Below are 27,564 nucleotides of genomic sequence, written 5' to 3' on the forward strand. Positions count from 1 at the left end.
TGATGATATACAAACATAGCTGTACAGCACAGACAAAGGGGTATATTCAATTGCAGTCGAAAACTGCCGTCTGTCGAAAAGACGTCAGTTTTCGACTTTTTGAGGTCCTGATTCGACCTATTCAGAGCTTTTCTACAAGTTGAGGCATTCGACTTGTCGAAAAGCACGTGAATCGGCGGAATAGCTGCCGATCCACGTGTTGATGTCGAAAACGGGGCCAAATCCGACAGGTTTTGGCCTCCTTTTTGACTATCTCAATCCGACATCAAAATGATGTCGGAATGAGATGGACCCGGAGGAGGCGAGGGGGGGCCACAGGGAGATGGGGGGACAGGCGGCGGGCATACAGGATCAGCGCTGCAGCTGGATGTCACTCTCCCGCCCGACCTCACGGCAGCTTCCACCCGGCTGCAGCACGCTGCCGGAGCCGGGTGGAAGCTGCCGTAAAGGTCGGGCGGCAGAGTGACATCTTGCTGTAGCGCTGATCTCCTCTGGCTGCCGCTGCCGCCGCCTGTCCCCCCCCCCTCCCCCCCCTCTCTCCTCCTCTGGGTCCCATCTAAAATTTGACTTGAAAAAGTCGAATTTTAGATGGGATTGAATAGGGGTTGTCGGATCCATTCCGACAAATACATGTCGGAATGGATCAGACTTTAATTGAATATACCTAAAAATATATACAAACCAATATGTTTTAGTTTCCAGAGGGCAAAAAAAGCCCATTGTAATTCTACTAATCTTGAAATTGTGTAACAGAAATTGTGGAAATATGTACAAACAATGGTCTTTATTTAGTTGGACATACTTGTGGAATGGAGGAAGCGTTAGCTGAGAGTAACATGCCCCCCCTGGGCTTCCACATTAATGAGACTCATACGGACTACAGGTACCAGAGGCCTCACGTAACGATACAGCAGCGCTACCTATCTAGCTACTTCTGATTGGCTGTTACCAGTGACGCATCCAGCTGATGGTAGTTCATCCATTATCACTGTAACTAGATTATATTAACACATACGTATTGAGGTCGCTTATTGGCTATTTCCATTTGGACATCTGCAGGAAAGAAGAAGATCACCATATGAATTTTAAAGACACACCAAAAATCCAGCAACATAATTTGCACAAAAGGCGCCACCTTGTGGCACACCCAGGCTACTGCAGGCAGACTAACTATTAAAACTAAAAGTAAATAAAGTGTTTAACACGGCCTTCTCACTGACATGACAAAGGCAAATGCACAAGTCTAATATCAGACTAAGGTGTCCTTAGCCGCTCAGGTCCTACGGAGTAGTGTCTAGTAGTATATAGTAAAACGACAGTTTAAATATTTGTATTTCAGAAATACTAAGCGGTGTTGTATTAGGCTTGAGAAGTGCAGTGTAGGCAGAGACCTCTTGAATGTAGCCTCCACTGACCACAATGCCAGAAAGCGGTGCACGCAACTAGCAAACTGACCGCGGACCTGGCTGCTAGATGGGCAGACTCAAGTGCCGCCTATAGCATATGGGAAGGTACAGCTACGATAGAGGTAAGCTGCATCACAAGCAGTCTATAGTAAAAGGGTGTCGTCTCCTATAATGCAGAACAGAGCAGAGGTAGAAGCATCGGAACAGGCGGCGGAAGGAACACGTCTCTTTCCTGCCTTCCCTCCTCTAACGCCAGAGAAATGTGACCGATCATCTGTCCCACCTATTGCTAATATATAAATTTATTCCACAGTCACACGTCCCGGTATAGGCGGCTCTGCGGCAGATTTATTCAGGCTAAGCACTGACCCCCGCTGTCTCTTCTCTCCTGCAGACTGTGTGCAAACACTACCGGAACTTTGAGATCCCAAAGGAGCTACAGGGGTTATCCCGCTATCTCTGCCACGCCGGGGAGGTGAAAGCCTTCGTGTACACCTGTCCTGAGCCAAAGGAGATCACAGTCTTCTATCGCGGAGTGGTTAAGCCAATGAAGAAGTGAGGAGGCTTCAAGGCAACACACACTGAACTTTCTTTCTTGCTGCGGGTCACTGAGAGCACCACGAGAGGCCTCCGCCACCCAGCGCAGACCGTCCTCCGCTCCAGTAACCGTTGTGCTCTGACAGCGGACAGTACCTACAGCTCCCAACGTGTGGTACAGAGAAAACACAAACGCATAAAGACTAGGGGTCTATTTACTAAAGCCTTTGATGTAGATAAAGTGGACAGAGATAAAATCCCAACCAATCAGCACCTGACTGCCATGTCACAGGCTGGGTTTGAAAAATGACAGTTCAGTGCTAATTGGCTGCTACTTTATCTCTGTCCACTTTAAGGCTTAGTAAATAGACCACTTTGTCTCAGCTTGTTACAGACTGAACGCTGCAGCCAGGCGTCCAATGCCCTGCGCCAGAATGCCGCGTCTACGCCAGGTGCTCTGCCGATCCAGAAACCACACAATGTACTATATTTATTTTATTGAAAAATGATAAATAATGACATATACAATATGCTAATTAAATAGCATCTCTTAAAGATCGATCACCACATTGTACTGGTGATCACAGAGATCCCTGAACTAGGTTGTGTGGCACCATCTGGGAATATAATGGTGGTTTACCAATTAAAGTCGCCATTTAATTCAGTTGTGTACAAAGGGGAAGGGTCGGCAAGCAAGGAAGGACGGGCAAGTATGTGTGTGTTTGTGTGTGGCGGGGGGGGTGTGCATTGCCATAGCAACCTGTCAGCTAGAAGGAAAAAAAAAAAAGTTCCTTGACGTTTGGTTGCTACTGGTTGCCGCAACTTTTTCCCCATGCGCCGGACTTCATAAAGATACGAATTATATTCCAATTCATGCCTATACACTTTCCAGTGTTGCTGTTGGTCACCAGCTCATGCAAACCAGTAACTGTGACACAGACATTTAATAAAATGAAAGTTAAAAAAAATATCTAGCGCCGGGAATGCACATTGTCCCAATATAAAATCTGTATTTCAATCTAATGGACCATTCGGTTAAATTATATTTAAAAAATAAAGTCAACTTTTTGGGGGGCAGAAAAAAATATTCCGCACTAGAGAAAACCCACAAAATGGAGGAATCTCCTTTGCATAGGCGATGGTCACAGTTTCGTATTGTGGTCATATTTCTGAATCTATTTAAACTCGATTATTGGTGCCCTCTACACAGCGGTGTCACTAGGTTCTAGTGAAGACATTGGGTGGATGTTGGTACAGCTTACAAAATGGCCGCCGCCACCACTGCGTATAAGCTACTGCTGCGCATTACTAGGCCCAAGCAACTGAAAGTCCATTTGTAGTCATATAACGCATCCTTGAAGTTACATTATTACATTGTATGTGACATTCGCGTTAGAGGCCTAGAATGCCTGTTTAAAATAGATGTCCATTAAGGTCAGGATTCATTATACATCAGGGAAAATTGGTTGGACCGAGCTGGTGGTATATATACCAAGTGTATAAACGGCTGGAAAAACGTATTACTACGGCCTAATCATCAAACATGGGCTCCAAGTAAATGAGTTCTATTATCCAAGTTGTAGTATCACCGAAGTGTCTGTAGGTGGCAGCGTTGATCCACAAATGAACCTCATCTCAGCCACTCCTGGTACAGCCCAAGATACTACCAGCTTCATCCATCTTGCAGTCCTCTCTGTGTCCGCCAACACAAGTTCAATCAGGATTCCTCAAAATCAACCCCTTTGGCTGCTTTTTTACTAAAAGAAAAGAAAATACAAAGTTAGACATGTAAACGCTATGGTATACGACGCCGATTCACAAACTGATCAGCACAGATCCCTGACCGTATAAGGCAGAGATGTATTACTAAACCGTTTCTTCTAAGACAACCATGGGGGAGGGGGGGGGAAAGCAACAGTCCGCGCGATGCAGAAATTGTCGCAATTCCAGCAAGTCTGCCCAAAGTTCAATGAGGAGATCTGGAAACCATGCCCTGCTGCTAGCTCTGGACAGATCTGAGAACCACTACACTACTGTATCATGAGACGCATGGTGTTGCGGTACCTCTTACAGCCGGGATTGATGAGTGACTCTCCGGGAACTCTTTTCTTCGCCTGGGAGACGGAACCCCCGTACCCTTTCATCCGAGCATCGACATCTGAGGAGAACAACATGGAAAACGTATATTAGCAAACATTATGGAACGGAGATTCTTCAAATTCAATAAAACTTTATAGAGAACACACAAACGTCACCGTCACTGATATCTATGACGGAGGAAGGCTGGTTGGGGTGCTGATGTTTACATGCCGAACTGTGAGAAGCACTTACAGACCGGATTCATCTTCCAATCTCTCGTGTTACTCCTACATAATTCAGCATTTTTACATATTAGAGATATAAGTGTCCAGACTTACCCAATCTGCACAATCACAGGTAAGGGCACCTCACAATCCTTACTTCCTGCAGGTCCTGGACATAGCGTTACGCTATAAGATAGTAATGACGCAATCTTTGCGGAGTTTAGTTCTCACTAACCTGGGATATGTACTAAGTGGTTCCTTTCAGATTGCTTCACTGGACTCACAGACGCGGACACGCTGCCCTCCGCAGCTGCAAAAGAAGAACCAAGCACTGGATCAAGTTCCGTGCGACACAAATGTAATTTACATGATTATTTTCAAAAGGGCGTCCATCGCCTTCACACTGCGGAGGAAACCATTTCGTACGATGGTACGAGGTGAGCACTGCCCAGGCTGCACAAGCAGCCATTCCTGTTACTCAGTCAGGTCAAGAGTGATTCAATTGAGAGTGAGGTTTAGTGAGGTAAGATGAGAACCTTGCACCCAATTTTGGATTACCGCTGGAATGAGCACTCCCAATACGTGCGGTATCCAATTAAAAAAAAAAAATGGTTGTGGATTTTTTTCAGTGCTGAAGACACTGTGGCGCGTAATAAACTAAAATAAAAAAAGTATCTCTGCGGGTGTATCCACGGCTCCCGGTGGTCCCCCCTCCATCTTTCGAACGCAGATGGGGCTGCTGGGAAATGTAATTCTCCCAGTGGCCGGCTCAGGAGGGGGGTTATACACACACACACACTCACAATACACACACACTCACACTTACGCAAACACTCAAATCTCACATACCACTGCTGCAGAAGACCCGGCTTCCGACGCTGGAGGAGAAAACACCGCTTCAGAAGGTGAGTAATGACTAATTAAGCTAATTGGAAATCTCCAAAATTGCTTAATTAGTCCTCAGGGAGAGTGCCCCCAGGTTGTGAGAGCAAGTCCCATTGATTTCTCCTAAAATTAACGATTTTAGGAAAAATCAGGCTTGATCTGAAGGTGCGAGAAAAGAGATGCATTTTCAGTTCTGCAATTGAATACCAAAACCCGCCCGCAATTGAATCTGCCTCATAGCTATTTAGCATACCCGTTTCCTCTACAATGAAGAGGCTCAGCTATCAAAATGGCCGCCTACACCATGTGACCAGCAATAGCACCACAAAAAGAAGGAGTAGTTACATTTTACTGAGAGAGAGATGAAAACACCAAACATAGCCGGCGTGACAGGTACCTTTAAGTCGATTCTCCAAACCCCTCACTCGATCAGCCAAATCAAACAGCGCCTCCTGCACGTGTGCTCGCGCCTCCGACACGGGAAGCTTGGTAAGATCGAGGGCGACATTCCCAGAATCTGACGGGATAGACAGGCTAGCCAGGCTGCCCTGCATCTCTAGGACTGGGGCTCGGTTCTGGAACGTTTCCCTGTGAAGAAACAACGTACGAACCTTGGAGAGAGAGATAAAGTACCAATCAGCGCCTAACTGCCATGTTAGAGACTGTTTGAAAAATAACAGGAGCTGATTGGTTGGTACTTTAGCTCTCTCTAAAATTTGATAGATCTCACCCTACTATATGTTAAGCGGCTGAGGGAGATGGTTGCTGTCAAACACCTCCCATCTCCTATATAGTAGCCCAGATCTGTGACTGTGTGTCTAACGCTGGGCGTGGCTAGGAGCTCTCATTGGGTTAGCAGCAGGTCTGTCACATCCAGTCCACAGCTGATTGGGCGAGAAACGCCCTCCCACACAGGTTACATCCAATGGGAGGCTCTGCCCTTTGGCTGCTGTGTGTTCCCAGAGCAGGATTAACAATGGGGCTAATGGAGCTGCAGCTTCAGCCCCTCACCCCAAAATATGCCCACTGCATCTGCAGCAACACACCCTCCAGCAATTTACATGTACAAATTGCTTCAAAATAGAAATAAGGGGCGTGGCCACAGGTAAAGTGGCGTGGCCACACCCCTTTTCCTATTCTTTCAATGGAAGTTTGGAGAGCCAGAAATCAGTACAGAACATAAAAAAAAATAAGAATTTACTTACCGATAATTCTATTTCTCATAGTCCGTAGTGGATGCTGGGAACTCCGTAAGGACCATGGGGATTAGCGGCTCCGCAGGAGACTGGGCACAAAAGTAAAAGCTTTAGGACTACCTGGTGTGCACTGGCTCCTCCCCCTATGACCCCCCTCCAAGCCTCAGTTAGGATACTGTGCCCGGACGAGCGTACACAATAAGGAAGGATTTTGAATCCCGGGTAAGACTCATACCAGCCACACCAATCACACCGTACAACCTGTGATCTGAACCCAGTTAACAGCATGATAACAGAGGAGCCTCTGAAAAGATGGCTCACAACAATAATAACCCGATTTTTGTAACAATAACTATGTACAAGTATTGCAGACAATCCGCACTTGGGATGGGCGCCCAGCATCCACTACGGACTATGAGAAATAGAATTATCGGTAAGTAAATTCTTATTTTCTCTGACGTCCTAGTGGATGCTGGGAACTCCGTAAGGACCATGGGGATTATACCAAAGCTCCCAAACGGGCGGGAGAGTGCGGATGACTCTGCAGCACCGAATGAGAGAACTCCAGGTCCTCCTCAGCCAGGGTATCAAATTTGTAGAATTTAGCAAACGTGTTTGCCCCTGACCAAGTAGCTGCTCGGCAAAGTTGTAAAGCCGAGACCCCTCGGGCAGCCGCCCAAGATGAGCCCACTTTCCTTGTGGAATGGGCTTTTACAGATTTTGGCTGTGGCAGGCCTGCCACAGAATGTGCAAGCTGAATTGTACTACAAATCCAACGAGCAATAGTCTGCTTAGAAGCAGGAGCACCCAGCTTGTTGGGTGCATACAGGATAAACAGCGAGTCAGATTTTCTGACTCCAGCCGTCCTGGAAACATATATTTTCAGGGCCCTGACTACGTCCAGCAACTTGGAGTCCTCCAAGTCCCTAGTAGCCGCAGGTACCACAATAGGCTGGTTCAAGTGAAACGCTGAAACCACCTTAGGGAGAAATTGAGGACGAGTCCTCAATTCTGCCCTGTCCGTATGAAAAATTAGGTAAGGGCTTTTATAGGATAAAGCCGCCAATTCTGAGACACGCCTGGCTGACGCCAGGGCTAACAGCATTACCACTTTCCATGTGAGATATTTTAAGTCCACAGTGGTGAGTGGTTCAAACCAATGTGATTTTAGGAACCCCAAAACTACATTGAGATCCCAAGGTGCCACTGGAGGCACAAAAGGAGGCTGTATATGCAGTACCCCCTTGACAAACGTCTGAACTTCAGGAACTGAAGCCAGTTCTTTCTGGAAGAAAATCGACATGGCCGAAATTTGAACCCTAATGGACCCTAATTTTAGGCCCATAGACAGTCCTGTTTGCAGGAAATGCAGGAAACGACCCAGTTGAAATTCCTCTGTAGGGGCCTTCCTGGCCTCACACCACGCAACATATTTACGCCAAATACGGTGATAATGTTGCACGGTTACATCCTTCCTGGCTTTGATCAGGGTAGGGATGACTTCATCCGGAATGCCTTTTTCCTTCAGGATCCGGCATTCAACCGCCATGCCGTCAAACACAGCCGCGGTAAGTCTTGGAACAGACAGGGTCCCTGCTGGAGCAGGTCCTTTCTTAGAGGTAGAGGCCACGGGTCCTCCGTGAGCATCTCTTGAAGTTCCGGGTACAAAGTCCTTCTTGGCCAATCCGGAGCCACGAGTATAGTCCTTACTCCTCTCCTTCTTATGATTCTCAGTACCTTGGGTATGAGAGGCAGAGAAGGGAACACATACACTGACTGGTACACCCACGGTGTTACCAGAGCGTCCACAGCTATTGCCTGAAGGGCCCTTGACCTGGCGCAATATCCGTCTAGTTTTTTGTTGAGGCGGGACGCCATCATGTCCACCTTTGGTTTTTCCCAACGGTTCACAATCATGTGGAAGACTTCTGGGTGAAGTCCCCACTCCCCCGGGTGGAGGTCGTGTCTGCTGAGGAAGTCTGCTTCCCAGTTGTCCACTCCCGGAATGAACACTGCTGACAGTGCTATCACATGATTTTCCGCCCAGCGAAGAATCCTTGCAACTTCTGCCATTGCCCTCCTGCTTCTTGTGCCGCCCTGTCTGTTTACGTGGGCGACTGCCGTGATGTTGTCCGACTGGATCAACACCGGCTGACCCTGAAGCAGAGGCCTTGCTTGACTTAGGGCATTGTAAATGGCCCTTAGTTCCAGGATATTTATGTGAAATGACGTTTCCATGCTTGACCACAAGCCCTGGAAATTTTTTCCCTGTGTGACTGCTCCCCAGCCTCTCAGGCTGGCATCCGTGGTCACCAGGACCCAGTCCTGAATGCCGAATCTGCGGCCCTCTAGAAGATGAGCACTCTGCAACCACCACAGGAGAGACACCCTTGTCCTTGGAGACAGGGTTATCCGCTGATGCATCTGAAGATGCGATCCGGACCATTTGTCCAGCAGATCCCACTGAAAAGTTCTTGCGTGGAATCTGCCGAATGGAATCGCTTCGTAAGAAGCCACCATTTTTCCCAGGACCCTTGTGCAATGATGCACTGACACTTGGCCTGGTTTTAGGAGGTTCCTGACTAGCTCGGATAACTCCCTGGCTTTCTCCTCCGGGAGAAACACCTTTTTCTGGACTGTGTCCAGAATCATCCCTAGGAACAGCAGACGTGTCGTCGGAATCAGCTGCGATTTTGGAATATTTAGAATCCACCCGTGCTGTCGAAGTACTACTTGAGATAGTGCTACTCCGACCTCTAACTGTTCCCTGGACCTTGCCCTTATCAGGAGATCGTCCAAGTAAGGGATAATTAAGACGCCTTTTCTTCGAAGAAGAATCATCATTTCGGCCATTACCTTGGTAAAGACCCGGGGTGCCGTGGACAATCCAAACGGCAGCGTCTGAAACTGATAGTGACAGTTCTGTACCACAAACCTGAGGTACCCTTGGTGAGAAGGGCAAATTGGGACATGGAGGTAAGCATCCTTGATGTCCAGAGACACCATATAGTCCCCTTCTTCCAGGTTCGCTATCACTGCTCTGAGTGACTCCATCTTTAATTTGAACCTTTGTATGTAAGTGTTCAATGATTTCAGATTTAAAATAGGTCTCACCGAGCCGTCCGGCTTCGGTACCACAAACAGCGTGGAATAATACCCCTTTCCCTGTTGTAGGAGGGGTACCTTGATTATCACCTGCTGGGAATACAGCTTGTGAATGGCTTCCAATACCGCCTCCCTTTCGGAGGGAGACGTTGGTAAAGCAGACTTCAGGAACCGGCGAGGGGGAGACGTCTCGAATTCCAATTTGTACCCCTGAGATACTACCTGCAGGATCCAGGGGTCCACTTGCGAGTGAGCCCACTGCGCGCTGAAATTCTTGAGACGACCCCCCACCGTACCTGAGTCCGCTTGTAAGGCCCCAGCGTCATGCTGAGGACTTGGCAGAAGCGGGGGAGGGCTTCTGTTCCTGGGAAGAGGCTGCCTGCTGCAGTCTTTTTCCCCTTCCTCTGCCCTGGGGCAGATATGAGTGGCCTTTTGCCCGCTTGCCCTTATGGGGACGAAAGGACTGAGCCTGAAAAGACGGTGTCTTTTTCTGCTGAGAGGTGACCTGGGGTAAAAAGGTGGATTTCCCAGCCGTTGCCGTGGCCACCAGGTCCGATAGACCGACCCCAAATAACTCCTCCCCTTTATACGGCAATACTTCCATATGCCGTTTGGAATCCGCATCACATGACCACTGCCGCGTCCATAACCCTCTTCTGGCAGAAATGGACAGCGCACTTACTCTTGATGCCAGAGTGCAAATATCCCTCTGTGCATCTCGCATATATAGAAATGCATCCTTTAAATGCTCTATAGTCAATAATATACTGTCCCTGTCCAGGGTATCAATATTTTCAGTCAGGGAATCCGACCAAGCCAGCCCCGCACTGCACATCCAGGCTGAGGCGATTGCTGGTCGCAGTATAACACCAGTATGTGTGTATATACTTTTTAGGATATTTTCCAGCTTCCTATCAACTGGCTCTTTGAGGGCGGCCGTATCAGGAGACGGTAACGCCACTTGTTTTGATAAGCGTGTGAGCGCCTTATCTACCCTAAGGGGTGTTTCCCAACGCGCCCTAACCTCTGGCGGGAAAGGGTATAATGCCAATAATTTTTTAGAAATTAGCAGTTTTTTATCGGGGGAAACCCACGCTTCATCACACACCTCATTTAATTCATCTGATTCAGGAAAAACTACGGGTAGTTTTTTCACACCCCACATAATACCCTTTTTTGTGGTACTTGTAGTATCAGAAATGTTCAAAGCCTCCTTCATTGCCGTGATCATGTAACGTGTGGCCCTACTGGAAAATACGTTTGTTTCCTCACCGTCGACACTGGAGTCAGTGTCCGTGTCTGGGTCTGTGTCGACCATCTGAGGTAACAGGCGCTTTAGAGCCCCTGACGGTGTTTGAGACGCCTGGACAGGTATTAACTGTTTTTCCGGCTGTCTCATGTCGTCAACAGTCTTTTGTAAAGTGCCGACGCTATCACGTAATTCCTCCATAAGACCATCCAGTCAGGTGTCGACTCCCTAGGGGGTGACATCACTATTACAGGCAATTGCTCCGCCTCCATACCATTTTCCTCCTCATACATGTCGACACAACGTACCGACACACAGCACACACACAGGGAATGCTCTGATAGAGGACAGGACCCCACTAGCCCTTTGGGGAGACAGAGGGAGAGTTTGCCAGCACACACCAGAGCGCTATATATATATATATATACAGGGATAACCTTATATAAGTGTTTTTCCCTTATATAGCTGCTGTTTTTATTAATCTGACAAATTAGTGCCCCCCCTCTCTTGTTTTACCCTGTTTCTGTAGTGCAGGACTGCAGGGGAGAGCCAGGGAGCTTCCCTCCAACGGAGCTGTGAGGGAAAATGGCGCTTGTGTGCTGAGGAGATAGGCCGCCGAGAAGGGGGCGGAGCCTTTCTCCCGCTTTTTTAAGGAAAAACTGGCAGGGGTTAAATGCATCCATATAGCCCAGGAGCTATATGTGATGTATTTTTAGCCATCTAAGGTGTTACTTTTTATTGCGTCTCAGGGCGCCCCCCCCCCAGTGCCCTGCACCCTCAGTGACCGGAGTGTGAAGTGTGCCGAGAGCAATGGCGCACAGCTGCGGTGCTGTGCGCTACCTTATTGAAGACAGGACGTCTTCTGCCGCCGATTTTCCGGACCTCTTCTGTCTTCTGGCTCTGTAAGGGGGCCGGCGGCGCGGCTCTGGGACCCATCCATGGCTGGGCCTGTGATCGTCCCTCTGGAGCTAATGTCCAGTAGCCTAAGAAGCCCAATCCACTCTGCACGCAGGTGAGTTCGCTTCTTCTCCCCTTAGTCCCTCGGTGCAGTGAGCCTGTTGCCAGCAGTACTCACTGAAAATTAAAAAACCTAATTTAAACTTTTACTCTAAGCAGCTCAGGAGAGCCACCTAGTATGCACCCTTCTCGTTCGGGCACAAAAATCTAACTGAGGCTTGGAGGGGGGTCATAGGGGGAGGAGCCAGTGCACACCAGGTAGTCCTAAAGCTTTTACTTTTGTGCCCAGTCTCCTGCGGAGCCGCTAATCCCCATGGTCCTTACGGAGTTCCCAGCATCCACTAGGACGTCAGAGAAAAGGGACTGTACCTGCCAAAAAGGTGCAGCTGGAGGGTATGCCACTGCATCTGCAGCAAGTCTCTGCGCTGTAGATAGGGGGGAAAAATCCTTTTACTGCAGCGTCCTATGCATACTTACCTACATTGTAAGTCTCCTCTCCGGGAGAAGCCTGGAGAGGAGACGCTGCAGCTGTCTTCGGGGGGCGGGGCCGGACTGTGACATCACTAAGCCCCGTCCCCCGCATCGGGAAATGCCGCGATTCGCGGGTCTGCGGGAAGGGGGCGGGGCTAAAATGACGCGATTTGCGTCAATTAAACCCCTTCGCCACCCGACGGACCCGCGAATGCAGGAGGTTCTCTCTCCATCCTGCTCGCATCGCTAGGGTGCGAGCAGGATGCGGGAGACCTGCCCACTCTTCCTGGGGTGCGGGGGGCTACCCAAAATAACGGGAGCCTCCCGCAGCTTCCGGGAGAGTAGGTGAGTATGGTCCTATGTCCTGCTGCCAGTCCGCCTGCCCCCTCCAGCATCAACAATCCCCACTCCCTAGCCACGGCGCAGGTGGAACAAAAGCTGCTTTGGCCACCAGCATAGATGTGTATGAAAGCGGCGCAGCGGAAGGCTTTCATAGCCCTCCCTGCGCCGCATACTCTGAGACACTGCACAGCACTCTCACCTTTTACATAGAGATGAGCGGGTTCGGTTTCTTTGAATCCGAACCCGCACGAACTTCACTTTTTTTTTCACGGGTCCGAGCGACTCGGATCTTCCCGCCTTGCTCGGTTAACCCGAGCGCGCCCGAACGTCATCATGACGCTGTCGGATTCTCGCGAGACTCGGATTCTATATAAGGAGCCGCGCGTCGCCGCCATTTTCACACGTGCATTGAGATTGATAGGGAGAGGACGTGGCTGGCGTCCTCTCCATTAGAATAGATTAGAAGAGAGAGAGAGAGAGAGAGAGAGAGAGAGATTGTGCAGACAGAGTTTACCACAGTGACCAGTGCAGTTGTTGTTAAGTTAACTTTTATTTAATATATTCGTTCTCTGCTATATCCGTTCTCTGCCTGAAAAAAACGATACACAGCAGTCACACAGTGTGACTCAGTCTGTGTGCACTCAGCTCAGCCCAGTGTGCTGCACATCAATGTATAAAAGCTTATAATAATTGTGGGGGAGACTGGGGAGCACTGCAGGTTGTTATAGCAGGAGCCAGGAGTACATAATATTATATTAATTTAAAATTAAACAGTGCACACTTTTGCTGCAGGAGTGCCACTGCCAGTGTGACTAGTGGTGACCAGTGCCTGACCACCAGTATAGTAGTATATTGTTGTATACTATCTCTTTATCAACCAGTCTATATTAGCAGCAGACACAGTACAGTGCGGTAGTTCACGGCTGTGGCTACCTCTGTGTCGGAACTCGGCAGGCAGTCCGTCCATCCATAATTGTATTACAATATATACCACCTAACCGTGGTTTTTTTTTTCATTCTTTATACCGTCATAGTCAGTCATACTAGTTGTTACGAGTATACTACTATCTCTTTATCAACCAGTGTACAGTGCGGTAGTTCACGGCTGTGGCTACCTCTGTGTCGGAACTCGGCAGGCAGTCCGTCCATCCATAATTGTATTATTATAATATATACCACCTAACCGTGGTTTTTTTTTCATTCTTTATACCGTCATAGTGTCATACTAGTTGTTACGAGTATACTACTATCTCTTTATCAACCAGTGTACAGTGCGGTAGTTCACGGCTGTGGCTACCTCTGTGTCGGCAGTCGGCAGGCAGTCCGTCCATCCATAATTGTATTATAATATATACCACCTAACCGTGGTTTTTTTTTCATTCTTTATACCGTCATAGTCAGTCATACTAGTTGTTACGAGTATACTACTATCTCTTTATCAACCAGTGTACAGTGCGGTAGTTCACGGCTGTGGCTACCTCTGTGTCGGAACTCGGCAGGCAGTCCGTCCATCCATAATTGTATTACAATATATACCACCTAACCGTGGTTTTTTTTTCATTCTTTATACCGTCATAGTCAGTCATACTAGTTGTTACGAGTATACTACTATCTCTTTATCAACCAGTGTACAGTGCGGTAGTTCACGGCTGTGGCTACCTCTGTGTCGGCACTCGGCAGGCAGTCCGTCCATCCATAATTGTATTACAATATATACCACCTAACCGTGGTTTTTTTATACCACCTAACCGTGGCAGTCCGTCCATAATTGTATACTAGTATCCAATCCATCCATCTCCATTGTTTACCTGAGGTGCCTTTTAGTTCTGCCTATAAAATATGGAGAACAAAAAAGTTGAGGTTCCAAAATTAGGGAAAGATCAAGATCCACTTCCACCTCGTGCTGAAGCTGCTGCCACTAGTCATGGCCGAGACGATGAAATGCCAGCAACGTCGTCTGCCAAGGCCGATGCCCAATGTCATAGTACAGAGCATGTCAAATCCAAAACACCAAATATCAGAAAAAAAAGGACTCCAAAACCTAAAATAAAATTGTCGGAGGAGAAGCGTAAACTTGCCAATATGCCATTTACCACACGGAGTGGCAAGGAACGGCTGAGGCCCTGGCCTATGTTCATGGCTAGTGGTTCAGCTTCACATGAGGATGGAAGCACTCAGCCTCTCGCTAGAAAACTGAAAAGACTCAAGCTGGCAAAAGCACCGCAAAGAACTGTGCGTTCTTTGAAATCCCAAATCCACAAGGAGAGTCCAATTGTGTCGGTTGCGATGCCTGACCTTCCCAACACTGGACGTGAAGAGCATGCGCCTTCCACTATTTGCATGCCCCCTGCAAGTGCTGGAAGGAGCACCCGCAGTCCAGTTCCTGATAGTCAGATTGAAGATGTCAGTGTTGAAGTACACCAGGATGAGGAGGATATGGGTGTTGCTGGCGCTGGGGAGGAAATTGACCAGAAGGATTCTGATGGTGAGGTGGTTTGTTTAAGTCAGGCACCCGGGGAGACACCTGTTGTCCGTGGGAGGAATATGGCCGTTGACATGCCAGGTGAAAATACCAAAAAAATCAGCTCTTCGGTGTGGAGGTATTTCACCAGAAATGCGGACAACAGGTGTCAAGCCGTGTGTTCCCTTTGTCAAGCTGTAATAAGTAGGGGTAAGGACGTTAACCACCTCGGAACATCCTCCCTTATACGTCACCTGCAGCGCATTCATAATAAGTCAGTGACAAGTTCAAAAACTTTGGGTGACAGCGGAAGCAGTCCACTGACCAGTAAATCCCTTCCTCTTGTAACCAAGCTCACGCAAACCACCCCACCAACTCCCTCAGTGTCAATTTCCTCCTTCCCCAGGAATGCCAATAGTCCTGCAGGCCATGTCACTGGCAAGTCTGACGAGTCCTCTCCTGCCTGGGATTCCTCCGATGCATCCTTGCGTGTAACGCCTACTGCTGCTGGCGCTGCTGTTGTTGCCGCTGGGAGTCGATGGTCATCCCAGAGGGGAAGTCGTAAGCCCACTTGTACTACTTCCAGTAAGCAATTGACTGTTCAACAGTCCTTTGCGAGGAAGATGAAATATCACAGCAGTCATCCTACTGCAAAGCGGATAACTGAGTCCTTGACAACTATGTTGGTGTTAGACGTGCGTCCGGTATCCGCCGTTAGTTCACAGGGAACTAGACAATTTATTGAGGCAGTGTGCCCCCGTTACCAAATACCATCTAGGTTCCACTTCTCTAGGCAGGCGATACCGAGAATGTACACGGACGTCAGAAAAAGACTCACCAGTGTCCTAAAAAATGCAGTTGTACCCAATGTCCACTTAACCACGGACATGTGGACAAGTGGAGCAGGGCAGGGTCAGGACTATATGACTGTGACAGCCCACTGGGTAGATGTATGGACTCCCGCCGCAAGAACAGCAGCGGCGGCACCAGTAGCAGCATCTCGCAAACGCCAACTCTTTCCTAGGCAGGCTACGCTTTGTATCACCGCTTTCCAGAATACGCACACAGCTGAAAACCTCTTACGGCAACTGAGGAAGATCATCGCGGAATGGCTTACCCCAATTGGACTCTCCTGTGGATTTGTGGCATCGGACAACGCCAGCAATATTGTGTGTGCATTAAATATGGGCAAATTCCAGCACGTCCCATGTTTTGCACATACCTTGAATTTGGTGGTGCAGAATTTTTAAAAAAACGACAGGGGCGTGCAAGAGATGCTGTCGGTGGCCAGAAAAATTGCGGGACACTTTCGGCGTACAGGCACCACGTACAGAAGACTGGAGCACCACCAAAAACTACTGAACCTGCCCTGCCATCATCTGAAGCAAGAAGTGGTAACGAGGTGGAATTCAACCCTCTATATGCTTCAGAGGTTGGAGGAGCAGCAAAAGGCCATTCAAGCCTATACAATTGAGCACGATATAGGAGATGGAATGCACCTGTCTCAAGTGCAGTGGAGAATGATTTCAACGTTGTGCAAGGTTCTGATGCCCTTTGAACTTGCCACACGTGAAGTCAGTTCAGACACTGCCAGCCTGAGTCAGGTCATTCCCCTCATCAGGCTTTTGCAGAAGAAGCTGGAGGCATTGAAGAAGGAGCTAACACGGAGCGATTCCGCTAGGCATGTGGGACTTGTGGATGCAGCCCTTAATTCGCTTAACAAGGATTCACGGGTGGTCAATCTGTTGAAATCAGAGCACTACATTTTGGCCACCGTGCTCGATCCTAGATTTAAAGCCTACCTTGGATCTCTCTTTCCGGCAGACACAGGTCTGCTGGGGTTGAAAGACCTGCTGGTGACAAAATTGTCAAGTCAAGCGGAACGCGACCTGTCAACATCTCCTCCTTCACATTCTCCCGCAACTGGGGGTGCGAGGAAAAGGCTCAGAATTCCGAGCCCACCCGCTGGCGGTGATGCAGGGCAGTCTGGAGCGACTGCTGATGCTGACATCTGGTCCGGACTGAAGGACCTGACAACGATTACGGACATGTCGTCTACTGTCACTGCATATGATTCTCTCAACATTGATAGAATGGTGGAGGATTATATGAGTGACCGCATCCAAGTAGGCACGTCACACAGTCCGTACTTATACTGGCAGGAAAAAGAGGCAATTTGGAGGCCCTTGCACAAACTGGCTTTATTCTACCTAAGTTGCCCTCCCACAAGTGTGTACTCCGAAAGAGTGTTTAGTGCCGCCGCTCACCTTGTCAGCAATCGGCGTACGAGGTTACATCCAGAAAATGTGGAGAAGATGATGTTCATTAAAATGAATTATAATCAATTCCTCCGCGGAGACATTGACCAGCAGCAATTGCCTCCACAAAGTACACAGGGAGCTGAGATGGTGGATTCCAGTGGGGACGAATTGATAATCTGTGAGGAGGGGGATGTACACGGTGATATATCGGAGGGTGAAGATGAGGTGGACATCTTGCCTCTGTAGAGCCAGTTTGTGCAAGGAGAGATTAATTGCTTCTTTTTTGGGGGGGGTCCAAACCAACCCGTCATATCAGTCACAGTCGTGTGGCAGACCCTGTCACTGAAATGATGGGTTGGTTAAAGTGTGCATGTCCTGTTTTGTTTATACAACATAAGGGTGGGTGGGAGGGCCCAAGGATAATTCCATCTTGCACCTCTTTTTTCTTTTCTTTTTCTTTGCATCATGTGCTGATTGGGGAGGGTTTTTTGGAAGGGACATCCTGCGTGACACTGCAGTGCCACTCCTAGATGGGCCCGGTGTTTGTGTCGGCCACTAGGGTCGCTAATCTTACTCACACAGCTACCTCATTGCGCCTCTTTTTTTCTTTGCGTCATGTGCTGTTTGGGGAGGGTTTTTTGGAAGGGACATCCTGCGTGACACTGCAGTGCCACTCCTAGATGGGCCCGGTGTTTGTGTCGGCCACTAGGGTCGCTAATCTTACTCACACAGTCAGCTACCTCATTGCGCCTCTTTTTTTCTTTGCGTCATGTGCTGTTTGGGGAGGGTTTTTTGGAAGGGCCATCCTGCGTGACACTGCAGTGCCACTCCTAGATGGGCCCGGTGTTTGTGTCGGCCACTAGGGTCGCTAATCTTACTCACACAGCTACCTCATTGCGCCTCTTTTTTTCTTTGCGTCATGTGCTGTTTGGGGAGGGTTTTTTGGAAGGGACATCCTGCGTGACACTGCAGTGCCACTCCTAGATGGGCCCGGTGTTTGTGTCGGCCACTAGGGTCGCTTATCTTACTCACACAGCGACCTCGGTGCAAATTTTAGGACTAAAAATAATATTGTGAGGTGTGAGGTATTCAGAATAGACTGAAAATGAGTGTAAATTATGGTTTTTGAGGTTAATAATACTTTGGGATCAAAATGACCCCCAAATTCTATGATTTAAGCTGTTTTTTAGTGTTTTTGGAAAAAAACACCCGAATCCAAAACACACCCGAATCCGACAAAAATAATTCGGTGAGGTTTTGCCAAAACGCGTTCGAACCCAAAACACGGCCGCGGAACCGAACCCAAAACCAAAACACAAAACCCGAAAAATTTCAGGCGCTCATCTCTACTTTTACATTGATTCAGCGAGTTAGTCAGTTCTGCCAGCCAATCACTATTGTTAGCCCCAGTGTCCCAACGCACCACATTACAGGGAAGTAGACGCACTAAATAAACTACAGCTCCCAGCGCCAAAGCATTCTGGGAGCTGTAGTTTATTGAGTGCATCTTCTTCCCTGTAATGCGGCGCGTTGGGACACTGGGGGTCATTCCGAGTTGTTCGCTCGTTGCCGATTTTCGTTATACTGCGATTAGTCGCTTTCTGCGCATGCGCATGGTACGCAGAGCGCATGCGCTTAGTTAGTTATTTTACTAAAAACTTAGCTGTTTTGCTGTAGCGTCTGCGGCGCATTTCAGTCGCACTGGTGTTCGGTAAATGATTGACAGGAAAGGGGCGCTTCTGGGCGGCAACTCAGCGTTTTCCCGGCGTTGGCTAAAAAAACGCAGGTGTGTCTGGAGAAACGGGGGAGTGGCTGGCCGAACGCAGGGCGTGTTTGTGACGTCAAACCAGGAACTAAACGTTCTGAGTTGATTGCAGTGTAGGAGTAAGTCTGGAGCTACTCAGAAACTGCTAAGAACTTTCTATTCGCAATTCTGCTAATCTTTCGTTCGCTATTCTGCTAAGCTAAGATACACTCCCAGAGGGCGGCGGCCTAGTGTGTGCAATGCTGCTAAAATCTGCTAGCGAGCGAACAACTCGGAATGAGGGCCACTGGCGCTAACAATAGTGACTGGCTGCTGTGCGAGTCTCCGGGAAAGCCACTGCCAAAGGGAGGACAGGAGCTTAGCTGCTTCCAGGAGGAGAACCAGGAGAAGCATTAACCGCCCCTCCCCCATTCGCAGTATATCCGGGTCCCATCTGCGGCACTCCCACACACCCCCTCCACCATCCGTGGTGGCTCCGGATCCCCTCCCCCACCCACAGCACCCCCGCCACCAGCGGAACGACTGCACCAGCCCCTCCTCCACCTGTGCACCACCGCAACCGCTCCTCCCCCACCCGCGGTGGCTCCGGACCTCCTCCCCCACCGGCCCCTCCCCCACCCGCTGCACCACCGCAACTGCCCATCCACATCTCCCCCGCACACGCCACTCCCCCAACCACAGCACCTGCTAGATGATTCGTCAGGCCCTGTGTGCACTGTTCACACCGTTGCAAGGGGCTATGACCCCTTAACCATTGCACGCCCTTTGTCCGTGCAATATTTAACCACTCACACAATTGTGATTGGAGGTAATACTCCATATAATAAAAATATTGCACACCACAAGGGCGTGCAAGGGTTAAGGGGGCGTAGCCCCTTACGACGGTGTGAAGAGCGCCCGTGGGGCGCGATGAATCACCTAGTTCAATATAAGAAGGAATAAGAATAAGAATGGGCTGTCAAATGTGGGATAATCAAACAGAAATATGTGGCACGTGGCAGTGGGTTTGGAGGGGCAACAAAAGTGCAGGGAATTTAAGAAACAATAGAATACATGTAAGTGAGCCTTCATCTTACAACCATGCCAACACGGGAGCTCATCCAAAATGGCCGTGTGTGGCGGAACTGAGCAATTATTCTGAACGAACGCCACACTTCTGGAAACATTGACCAGATCATCACACCCACCCAAACCATGAATGGCGAGGAACACGACATCTTACCGCAGTTTGCTCACCAGCTCCTGTGAGGTCATCCTGCGAGCGGCATCCTGAAAGAAGAAACATCAGACGGAACAGTCGGCAAAGCCTCCACCCAGCACTTACTAATGGTTGCGATGACTAGAGGAAAATGTGACAAAACAATCAGGACTGGGGACATCTTACATGGAACACTGGTAACACAACAAAGGGGAATAGTGGGGGAGTAACACAGGGGTCTAGAACTTGTTCCAAGTGAGACAAAACTGCACAGGGCCTGAGGTGGGAGACAGCGGCAGAAGTGAGGACAAAGAGGACTCTGCATGAGGTGAGGGGCACAGCAGTTATATAGGAGAAGGGAAGCAGCACATTGTAGGGGACACTAGAATGAATAGGGAACCAGGAGGGGTATTTTAGGGGGAGGTGTACTGAAAGTTATCGGGGAGAAAATGAAACGGCCCTCACTGCGGAGTTCTGATAGGCTGCATTGCAGAAAGATGGGAGCCTGTTATTAGTTTACAAGAGTCAAAGCGGGAAAGGATAAGGGCATACAGAGAAAGAGGATATGGCGGATCTTGGTGACATTGGGGCTGAGTCAGACCTAATCACTGCTCTGCGTTTTCCCACAGCAGCGATCAGGCCTGAACTGCGCATGCGCCGGCACATGTCACACAGACTGACTGATAGGCAGAGGCCATCACTGGACGGGCCGGCGGCATTTGGCCACCGTTTAAAGGGCGCAGTCCGGGCAATGCAGGCATGGGGGGGGGGGGGGGCGGTGGTTGCGTGCAGTCACACGCAGCCTCTGCAATCCGGGCAGCGACGAGTATCTCCGCTGTGCTCTGCTTTTGTACTTGTGCGGGAAGGGGTTGGGCCTGACATGAGGGGCGGACTTGCCCTGTGCTGGACGTCCCCCCGCATGTCTGAAGACTGATCGTCGATCAGGTCTGAATTAGGCCCATTAAGCAGGGAATAAGCAACGTATGGGGATCTCTTACCCACTCCTCCAGGGCCTCCTCTATTGGGTCCGTTCTCCACACTTCGTTGCCATTTGTTATACTAGAAGTAAGAAGGGAAAATACAATTTACCAATGTACACAGAGGCCATGACTTGATATAAACTGCAAGGCACACACAATACAGAAACAGAGCAGGTGTGATAGATGAACAGCGGAGAACGGAAAGCTACACAGTATACGTGTGTTATTACACAGGTGCCAACCACTTGTATGGTTGGTGTCTCTGCACTATGGCGTACAGAGGCACCACTGCAGGGGACAACTATGATTGGCTGCCAGGCCAGCAGCATGTGGAAGCAGAGGGGAGAGCTTACCAGGTCCTATTGGTCAGTGTGATGGCTGGACACGTGCCTATAGCATCAGGCTGGCCAGCTGAAAATGTCCTGCACCATCACTCTGCTCCCAGCACCCCTTCCCTTAGACTATACTAACACTGCAGAAGCCACCAGTGACCCAGCACCGGGGCACCAATTCCCTGGAGGTACACACATGCGTAGTGTACTCTGGCCACACCCCCTTACCTAGAGCCACACCCCCTTTCCTAGTTTGTACCAATTTGTGTGTGTAAAATGTTGGAGGGTATGGTCCCTTCCCCGGGGTCACTGACTAACTGCACCCACCCCAGCACCAGGTATATATTATATTATACATAGACACTGCCAGGCTGGGAACGGTCTCTGCCCCGGGGTCACTCACTGTAGCTGCACCTACCCCAGCACCAGGTACATATTATATTATACATAGACACTGCCAGGCTGGGAACGGTCTCTGCCCCGGGGTCACTCACTGTAGCTGCACCCACCCCAGCACCAGGTATATATTATATTATACATAGACACTGCCAGGCTGGGAACGGTCTCTGCCCCGGGGTCACTGTAGCTGCACCCACCCCAGCACCAGGTATATATTATATTATACATAGACACTGCCAGGCTGGGAACGGTCTCTGCCCCGGGGTCACTCACTGTAGCTGCACCCACCCCAGCACCAGGTACATATTATATTATACATAGACACTGCCAGGCTGGGAACGGTCTCTGCCCCGGGGTCACTGTAGCTGCACCCACCCCAGCACCAGGTACATATTATATTATACATAGACACTGCCAGGCTGGGAACGGTCTCTACCCCGGGGTCACTGTAGCTGCACCCACCCCAGCACCAGGTATATATTATATTATACATAGACACTGCCAGGCTGGGAACGGTCTCTGCCCCGGGGTCACTCACTGTAGCTGCACCTACCCCAGCACCAGGTACATATTATATTATACATAGACACTGCCAGGCTGGGAACGGTCTCTGCCCCGGGGTCACTGTAGCTGCACCCACCCCAGCACCAGGTATATATTATATTATACATAGACACTGCCAGGCTGGGAACGGTCTCTGCCCCGGGGTCACTCACTGTAGCTGCACCTACCCCAGCACCAGGTATATATTATATTATACATAGACACTGCCAGGCTGGGAACGGTCTCTGCCCCGGGGTCACTGTAGCTGCACCCACCCCAGCACCAGGTATATATTATATTATACATAGACACTGCCAGGCTGGGAACGGTCTCTGCCCCGGGGTCACTCACTGTAGCTGCACCCACCCCAGCACCAGGTATATATTATATTATACATAGACACTGCCAGGCTGGGAACGGTCTCTGCCCCGGGGTCACTGTAGCTGCACCCACCCCAGCACCAGGTATATATTATATTATACATAGACACTGCCAGGCTGGGAACGGTCTCTGCCCCGGGGTCACTGTAGCTGCACCCACCCCAGCACCAGGTATATATTATATTATACATAGACACTGCCAGGCTGGGAACGGTCTCTGCCCCGGGGTCACTCACTGTAGCTGCACCCACCCCAGCACCAGGTACATATTATATTATACATAGACACTGCCAGGCTGGGAACGGTCTCTGCCCCGGGGTCACTCACTGTAGCTGCACCTACCCCAGCACCAGGTATATATTATATTATACATAGACACTGCCAGGCTGGGAACGGTCTCTGCCCCGGGGTCACTGTAGCTGCACCCACCCCAGCACCAGGTACATATTATATTATACATAGACACTGCCAGGCTGGGAACGGTCTCTGCCCCGGGGTCACTGTAGCTGCACCTACCCCAGCACCAGGTACATATTATATTATACATAGACACTGCCAGGCTGGGAACGGTCTCTGCCCCGGGGTCACTGTAGCTGCACCTACCCCAGCACCAGGTACATATTATATTATACATAGACACTGCCAGGCTGGGAACGGTCTCTGCCCCGGGGTCACTCACTGTAGCTGCACCCACCCCAGCACCAGGTATATATTATATTATACATAGACACTGCCAGGCTGGGAACGGTCTCTGCCCCGGGGTCACTGTAGCTGCACCCACCCCAGCACCAGGTACATATTATATTATACATAGACACTGCCAGGCTGGGAACGGTCTCTGCCCCGGGGTCACTGACTGTAGCTGCACCCACCCCAGCACCAGGTATATATTATATTATACATAGACACTGCCAGGCTGGGAACGGTCTCTGCCCCGGGGTCACTGTAACTGCACCTACCCCAGCACCAGGTATATATTATATTATACATAGACACTGCCAGGCTGGGAACGGTCTCTGCCCCGGGGTCACTGTAGCTGCACCCACCCCAGCACCAGGTACATATTATATTATACATAGACACTGCCAGGCTGGGAACGGTCTCTGCCCCGGGGTCACTGTAGCTGCACCCACCCCAGCACCAGGTACATATTATATTATACATAGACACTGCCAGGCTGGGAACGGTCTCTGCCCCGGGGTCACTGTAGCTGCACCTACCCCAGCACCAGGTATATATTATATTATACATAGACACTGCCAGGCTGGGAACGGTCTCTGCCCCGGGGTCACTGTAGCTGCACCCACCCCAGCACCAGGTATATATTATATTATACATAGACACTGCCAGGCTGGGAACGGTCTCTGCCCCGGGGTCACTCACTGTAGCTGCACCTACCCCAGCACCAGGTATATATTATATTATACATAGACACTGCCAGGCTGGGAACGGTCTCTGCCCCGGGGTCACTGTAGCTGCACCTACCCCAGCACCAGGTATATATTATATTATACATAGACACTGCCAGGCTGGGAACGGTCTCTGCCCCGGGGTCACTGTAACTGCACCTACCCCAGCACCAGGTACATATTATATTATACATAGACACTGCCAGGCTGGGAACGGTCTCTGCCCCGGGGTCACTCACTGTAGCTGCACCTACCCCAGCACCAGGTATATATTATATTATACATAGACACTGCCAGGCTGGGAACGGTCTCTGCCCCGGGGTCACTGTAGCTGCACCCACCCCAGCACCAGGTATATATTATATTATACATAGACACTGCCAGGCTGGGAACGGTCTCTGCCCCGGGGTCACTTACTGTAGCTGCACCTACCCCAGCACCAGGTAGATATTATATTATACATAGACACTGCCAGGCTGGGAACGGTCTGTGCCCCGGGGTCACTGTTGCTGCACCTACCCCAGCACCAGGTATATATTATATTATACATAGACACTGCCAGGCTGGGAACGGTCTCTGCCCCGGGGTCACTGTAGCTGCACCCACCCCAGCACCAGGTACATATTATATTATACATAGACACTGCCAGGCTGGGAACGGTCTCTGCCCCGGGGTCACTGTAGCTGCACCCACCCCAGCACCAGGTACATATTATATTATACATAGACACTGCCAGGCTGGGAACGGTCTGTGCCCCGGGGTCACTGTAGCTGCACCCACCCCAGCACCAGGTATATATTATATTATACATAGACACTGCCAGGCTGGGAACGGTCTCTGCCCCGGGGTCACTGTAGCTGCACCTACCCCAGCACCAGGTATATATTATATTATACATAGACACTGCCAGGCTGGGAACGGTCTCTGCCCCGGGGTCACTGTAGCTGCACCCACCACAGCACCAGGTACATATTATATTATACATAGACACTGCCAGGCTGGGAACGGTCTCTGCCCCGGGGTCACTGTAGCTGCACCTACCCCAGCACCAGGTACATATTATATTATACATAGACACTGCCAGGCTGGGAACGGTCTCTGCCCCGGGGTCACTGTAGCTGCACCCACCCCAGCACCAGGTATATATTATATTATACATAGACACTGCCAGGCTGGGAACGGTCTCTGCCCCGGGGTCACTCACTGTAGCTGCACCCACCCCAGCACCAGGTACATATTATATTATACATAGGCACTGCCAGGCTGGGAATGGTCTCTGCCCCGGGGTCACTGTAGCTGCACCCACCCCAGCACCAGGTATATATTATATTATACATAGACATTGCCAGGCTGGGAACGGTCTCTGCCCCGGGGTCACTGTAGCTGCACCCACCCCAGCACCAGGTACATATTATATTATACATAGACACTGCCAGGCTGGGAACGGTCTCTGCCCCGGGGTCACTGACTGTAGCTGCACCTACCCCAGCACCAGGTACATATTATATTATACATAGACACTGCCAGGCTGGGAACGGTCTCTGCCCCGGGGTCACTGTAGCTGCACCCACCCCAGCACCAGGTATATATTATATTATACATAGACACTGCCAGGCTGGGAACGGTCTCTGCCCCGGGGTCACTGTAGCTGCACCCACCCCAGCACCAGGTATATATTATATTATACATAGACACTGCCAGGCTGGGAACGGTCTCTGCCCCGGGGTCACTGTAGCTGCACCCACCCCAGCACCAGGTACATATTATATTATACATAGACACTGCCAGGCTGGGAATGGTCTCTTCCCCGGGGTCACTGTAGCTGCACCCACCCCAGCACCAGGTACATATTATATTATACATAGACACTGCCAGGCTGGGAACGGTCTCTGCCCCGGGGTCACTGTAGCTGCACCTACCCCAGCACCAGGTATATATTATATTATACATAGACACTGCCAGGCTGGGAACGGTCTCTGCCCCGGGGTCACTGTAGCTGCACCTACCCCAGCACCAGGTATATATTATATTATACATAGACACTGCCAGGCTGGGAACGGTCTCTTCCCCGGGGTCACTGTAGCTGCACCTACCCCAGCACCAGGTACATATTATATTATACATAGACACTGCCAGGCTGGGAACGGTCTCTGCCCCGGGGTCACTGTAGCTGCACCCACCCCAGCACCAGGTACATATTATATTATACATAGACACTGCCAGGCTGGGAACGGTCTCTGCCCCGGGGTCACTCACTGTAGCTGCACCTACCCCAGCACCAGGTATATATTATATTATACATAGACACTGCCAGGCTGGGAACGGTCTCTGCCCCGGGGTCACTGTAGCTGCACCCACCCCAGCACCAGGTATATATTATATTATACATAGACACTGCCAGGCTGGGAACGGTCCCTGCCCCGGGGTAACTCACTGTAGCTGCACCCACCCCAGCACCAGGTACATATTATATTATACATAGACACTGCCAGGCTGGGAACGGTCTCTGCCCCGGGGTCACTCACTGTAGCTGCACCCACCCCAGCACCAGGTATATATTATATTATACATAGACACTGCCAGGCTGGGAACGGTCTCTGCCCCGGGGTCACTGTAGCTGCACCCACCCCAGCACCAGGTATATATTATATTATACATAGACACTGCCAGGCTGGGAACGGTCTCTGCCCCGGGGTCACTGACTGTAGCTGCACCCACCCCAGCACCAGGTACATATTATATTATACATAGACACTGCCAGGCTGGGAACGGTCTCTGCCCCGGGGTCACTGTAGCTGCACCCACCCCAGCACCAGGTATATATTATATTATACATAGACACTGCCAGGCTGGGAACGGTCTCTGCCCCGGGGTCACTGTAGCTGCACCCACCCCAACACCAGGTATATATTATATTATACATAGACACTGCCAGGCTGGGAACGGTCTCTGCCCCGGGGTCACTGTAGCTGCACCTACCCCAGCACCAGGTACATATTATATTATACATAGACACTGCCAGGCTGGGAACGGTCTCTGCCCCGGGGTCACTCACTGTAGCTGCACCCACCCCAGCACCAGGTATATATTATATTATACATAGACACTGCCAGGCTGGGAACGGTCTCTACCCCGGGGTCACTCACTGTAACTGCACCTACCCCAGCACCAGGTATATATTATATTATACATAGACACTGCCAGGCTGGGAACGGTCTCTGCCCCGGGGTCACTGTAGCTGCACCCACCCCAGCACCAGGTACATATTATATTATACATAGACACTGCCAGGCTGGGAACGGTCTCTGCCCCGGGGTCACTGACTGTAGCTGCACCCACCCCAGCACCAGGTATATATTATATTATACATAGACACTGCCAGGCT

The 27,564-nt window shown here is 50.1% G+C and overlaps 1 protein-coding gene across 2 annotated transcripts in view; it reads right to left on the minus strand.

Moving 5' to 3' along the window:
- Positions 1 to 2,425: 2,425 nt before the first annotated feature.
- PAXX (PAXX non-homologous end joining factor) overlaps positions 2,426 to 27,564 on the minus strand; it is a 35,747-nt gene continuing 10,608 nt past the window's right edge. The window contains exons 2-7 of one of the 2 annotated variants that reach the window (XM_063936168.1): positions 21,135 to 21,195; positions 20,161 to 20,277; positions 5,529 to 5,742; positions 4,482 to 4,556; positions 4,008 to 4,101; positions 2,426 to 3,700 (exon numbers count right to left, since the gene is read on the minus strand). In XM_063936168.1, the coding sequence (XP_063792238.1) occupies positions 3,661 to 3,700; positions 4,008 to 4,101; positions 4,482 to 4,556; positions 5,529 to 5,742; positions 20,161 to 20,277; positions 21,135 to 21,195 (601 nt within the window). In that variant the 3' untranslated portion in view covers positions 2,426 to 3,660. The remainder of the gene's footprint in view (positions 3,701 to 4,007; positions 4,102 to 4,481; positions 4,557 to 5,528; positions 5,743 to 20,160; positions 20,278 to 21,134; positions 21,196 to 27,564) is intronic. The other variant, XM_063936169.1, reaches the window with a different exon arrangement.

The sequence above is a fragment of the Pseudophryne corroboree genome, chromosome 8 (assembly GCF_028390025.1).
Source record: "Pseudophryne corroboree isolate aPseCor3 chromosome 8, aPseCor3.hap2, whole genome shotgun sequence".
In the NCBI taxonomy this organism is placed as follows: Eukaryota; Metazoa; Chordata; class Amphibia; order Anura; family Myobatrachidae; genus Pseudophryne; species Pseudophryne corroboree.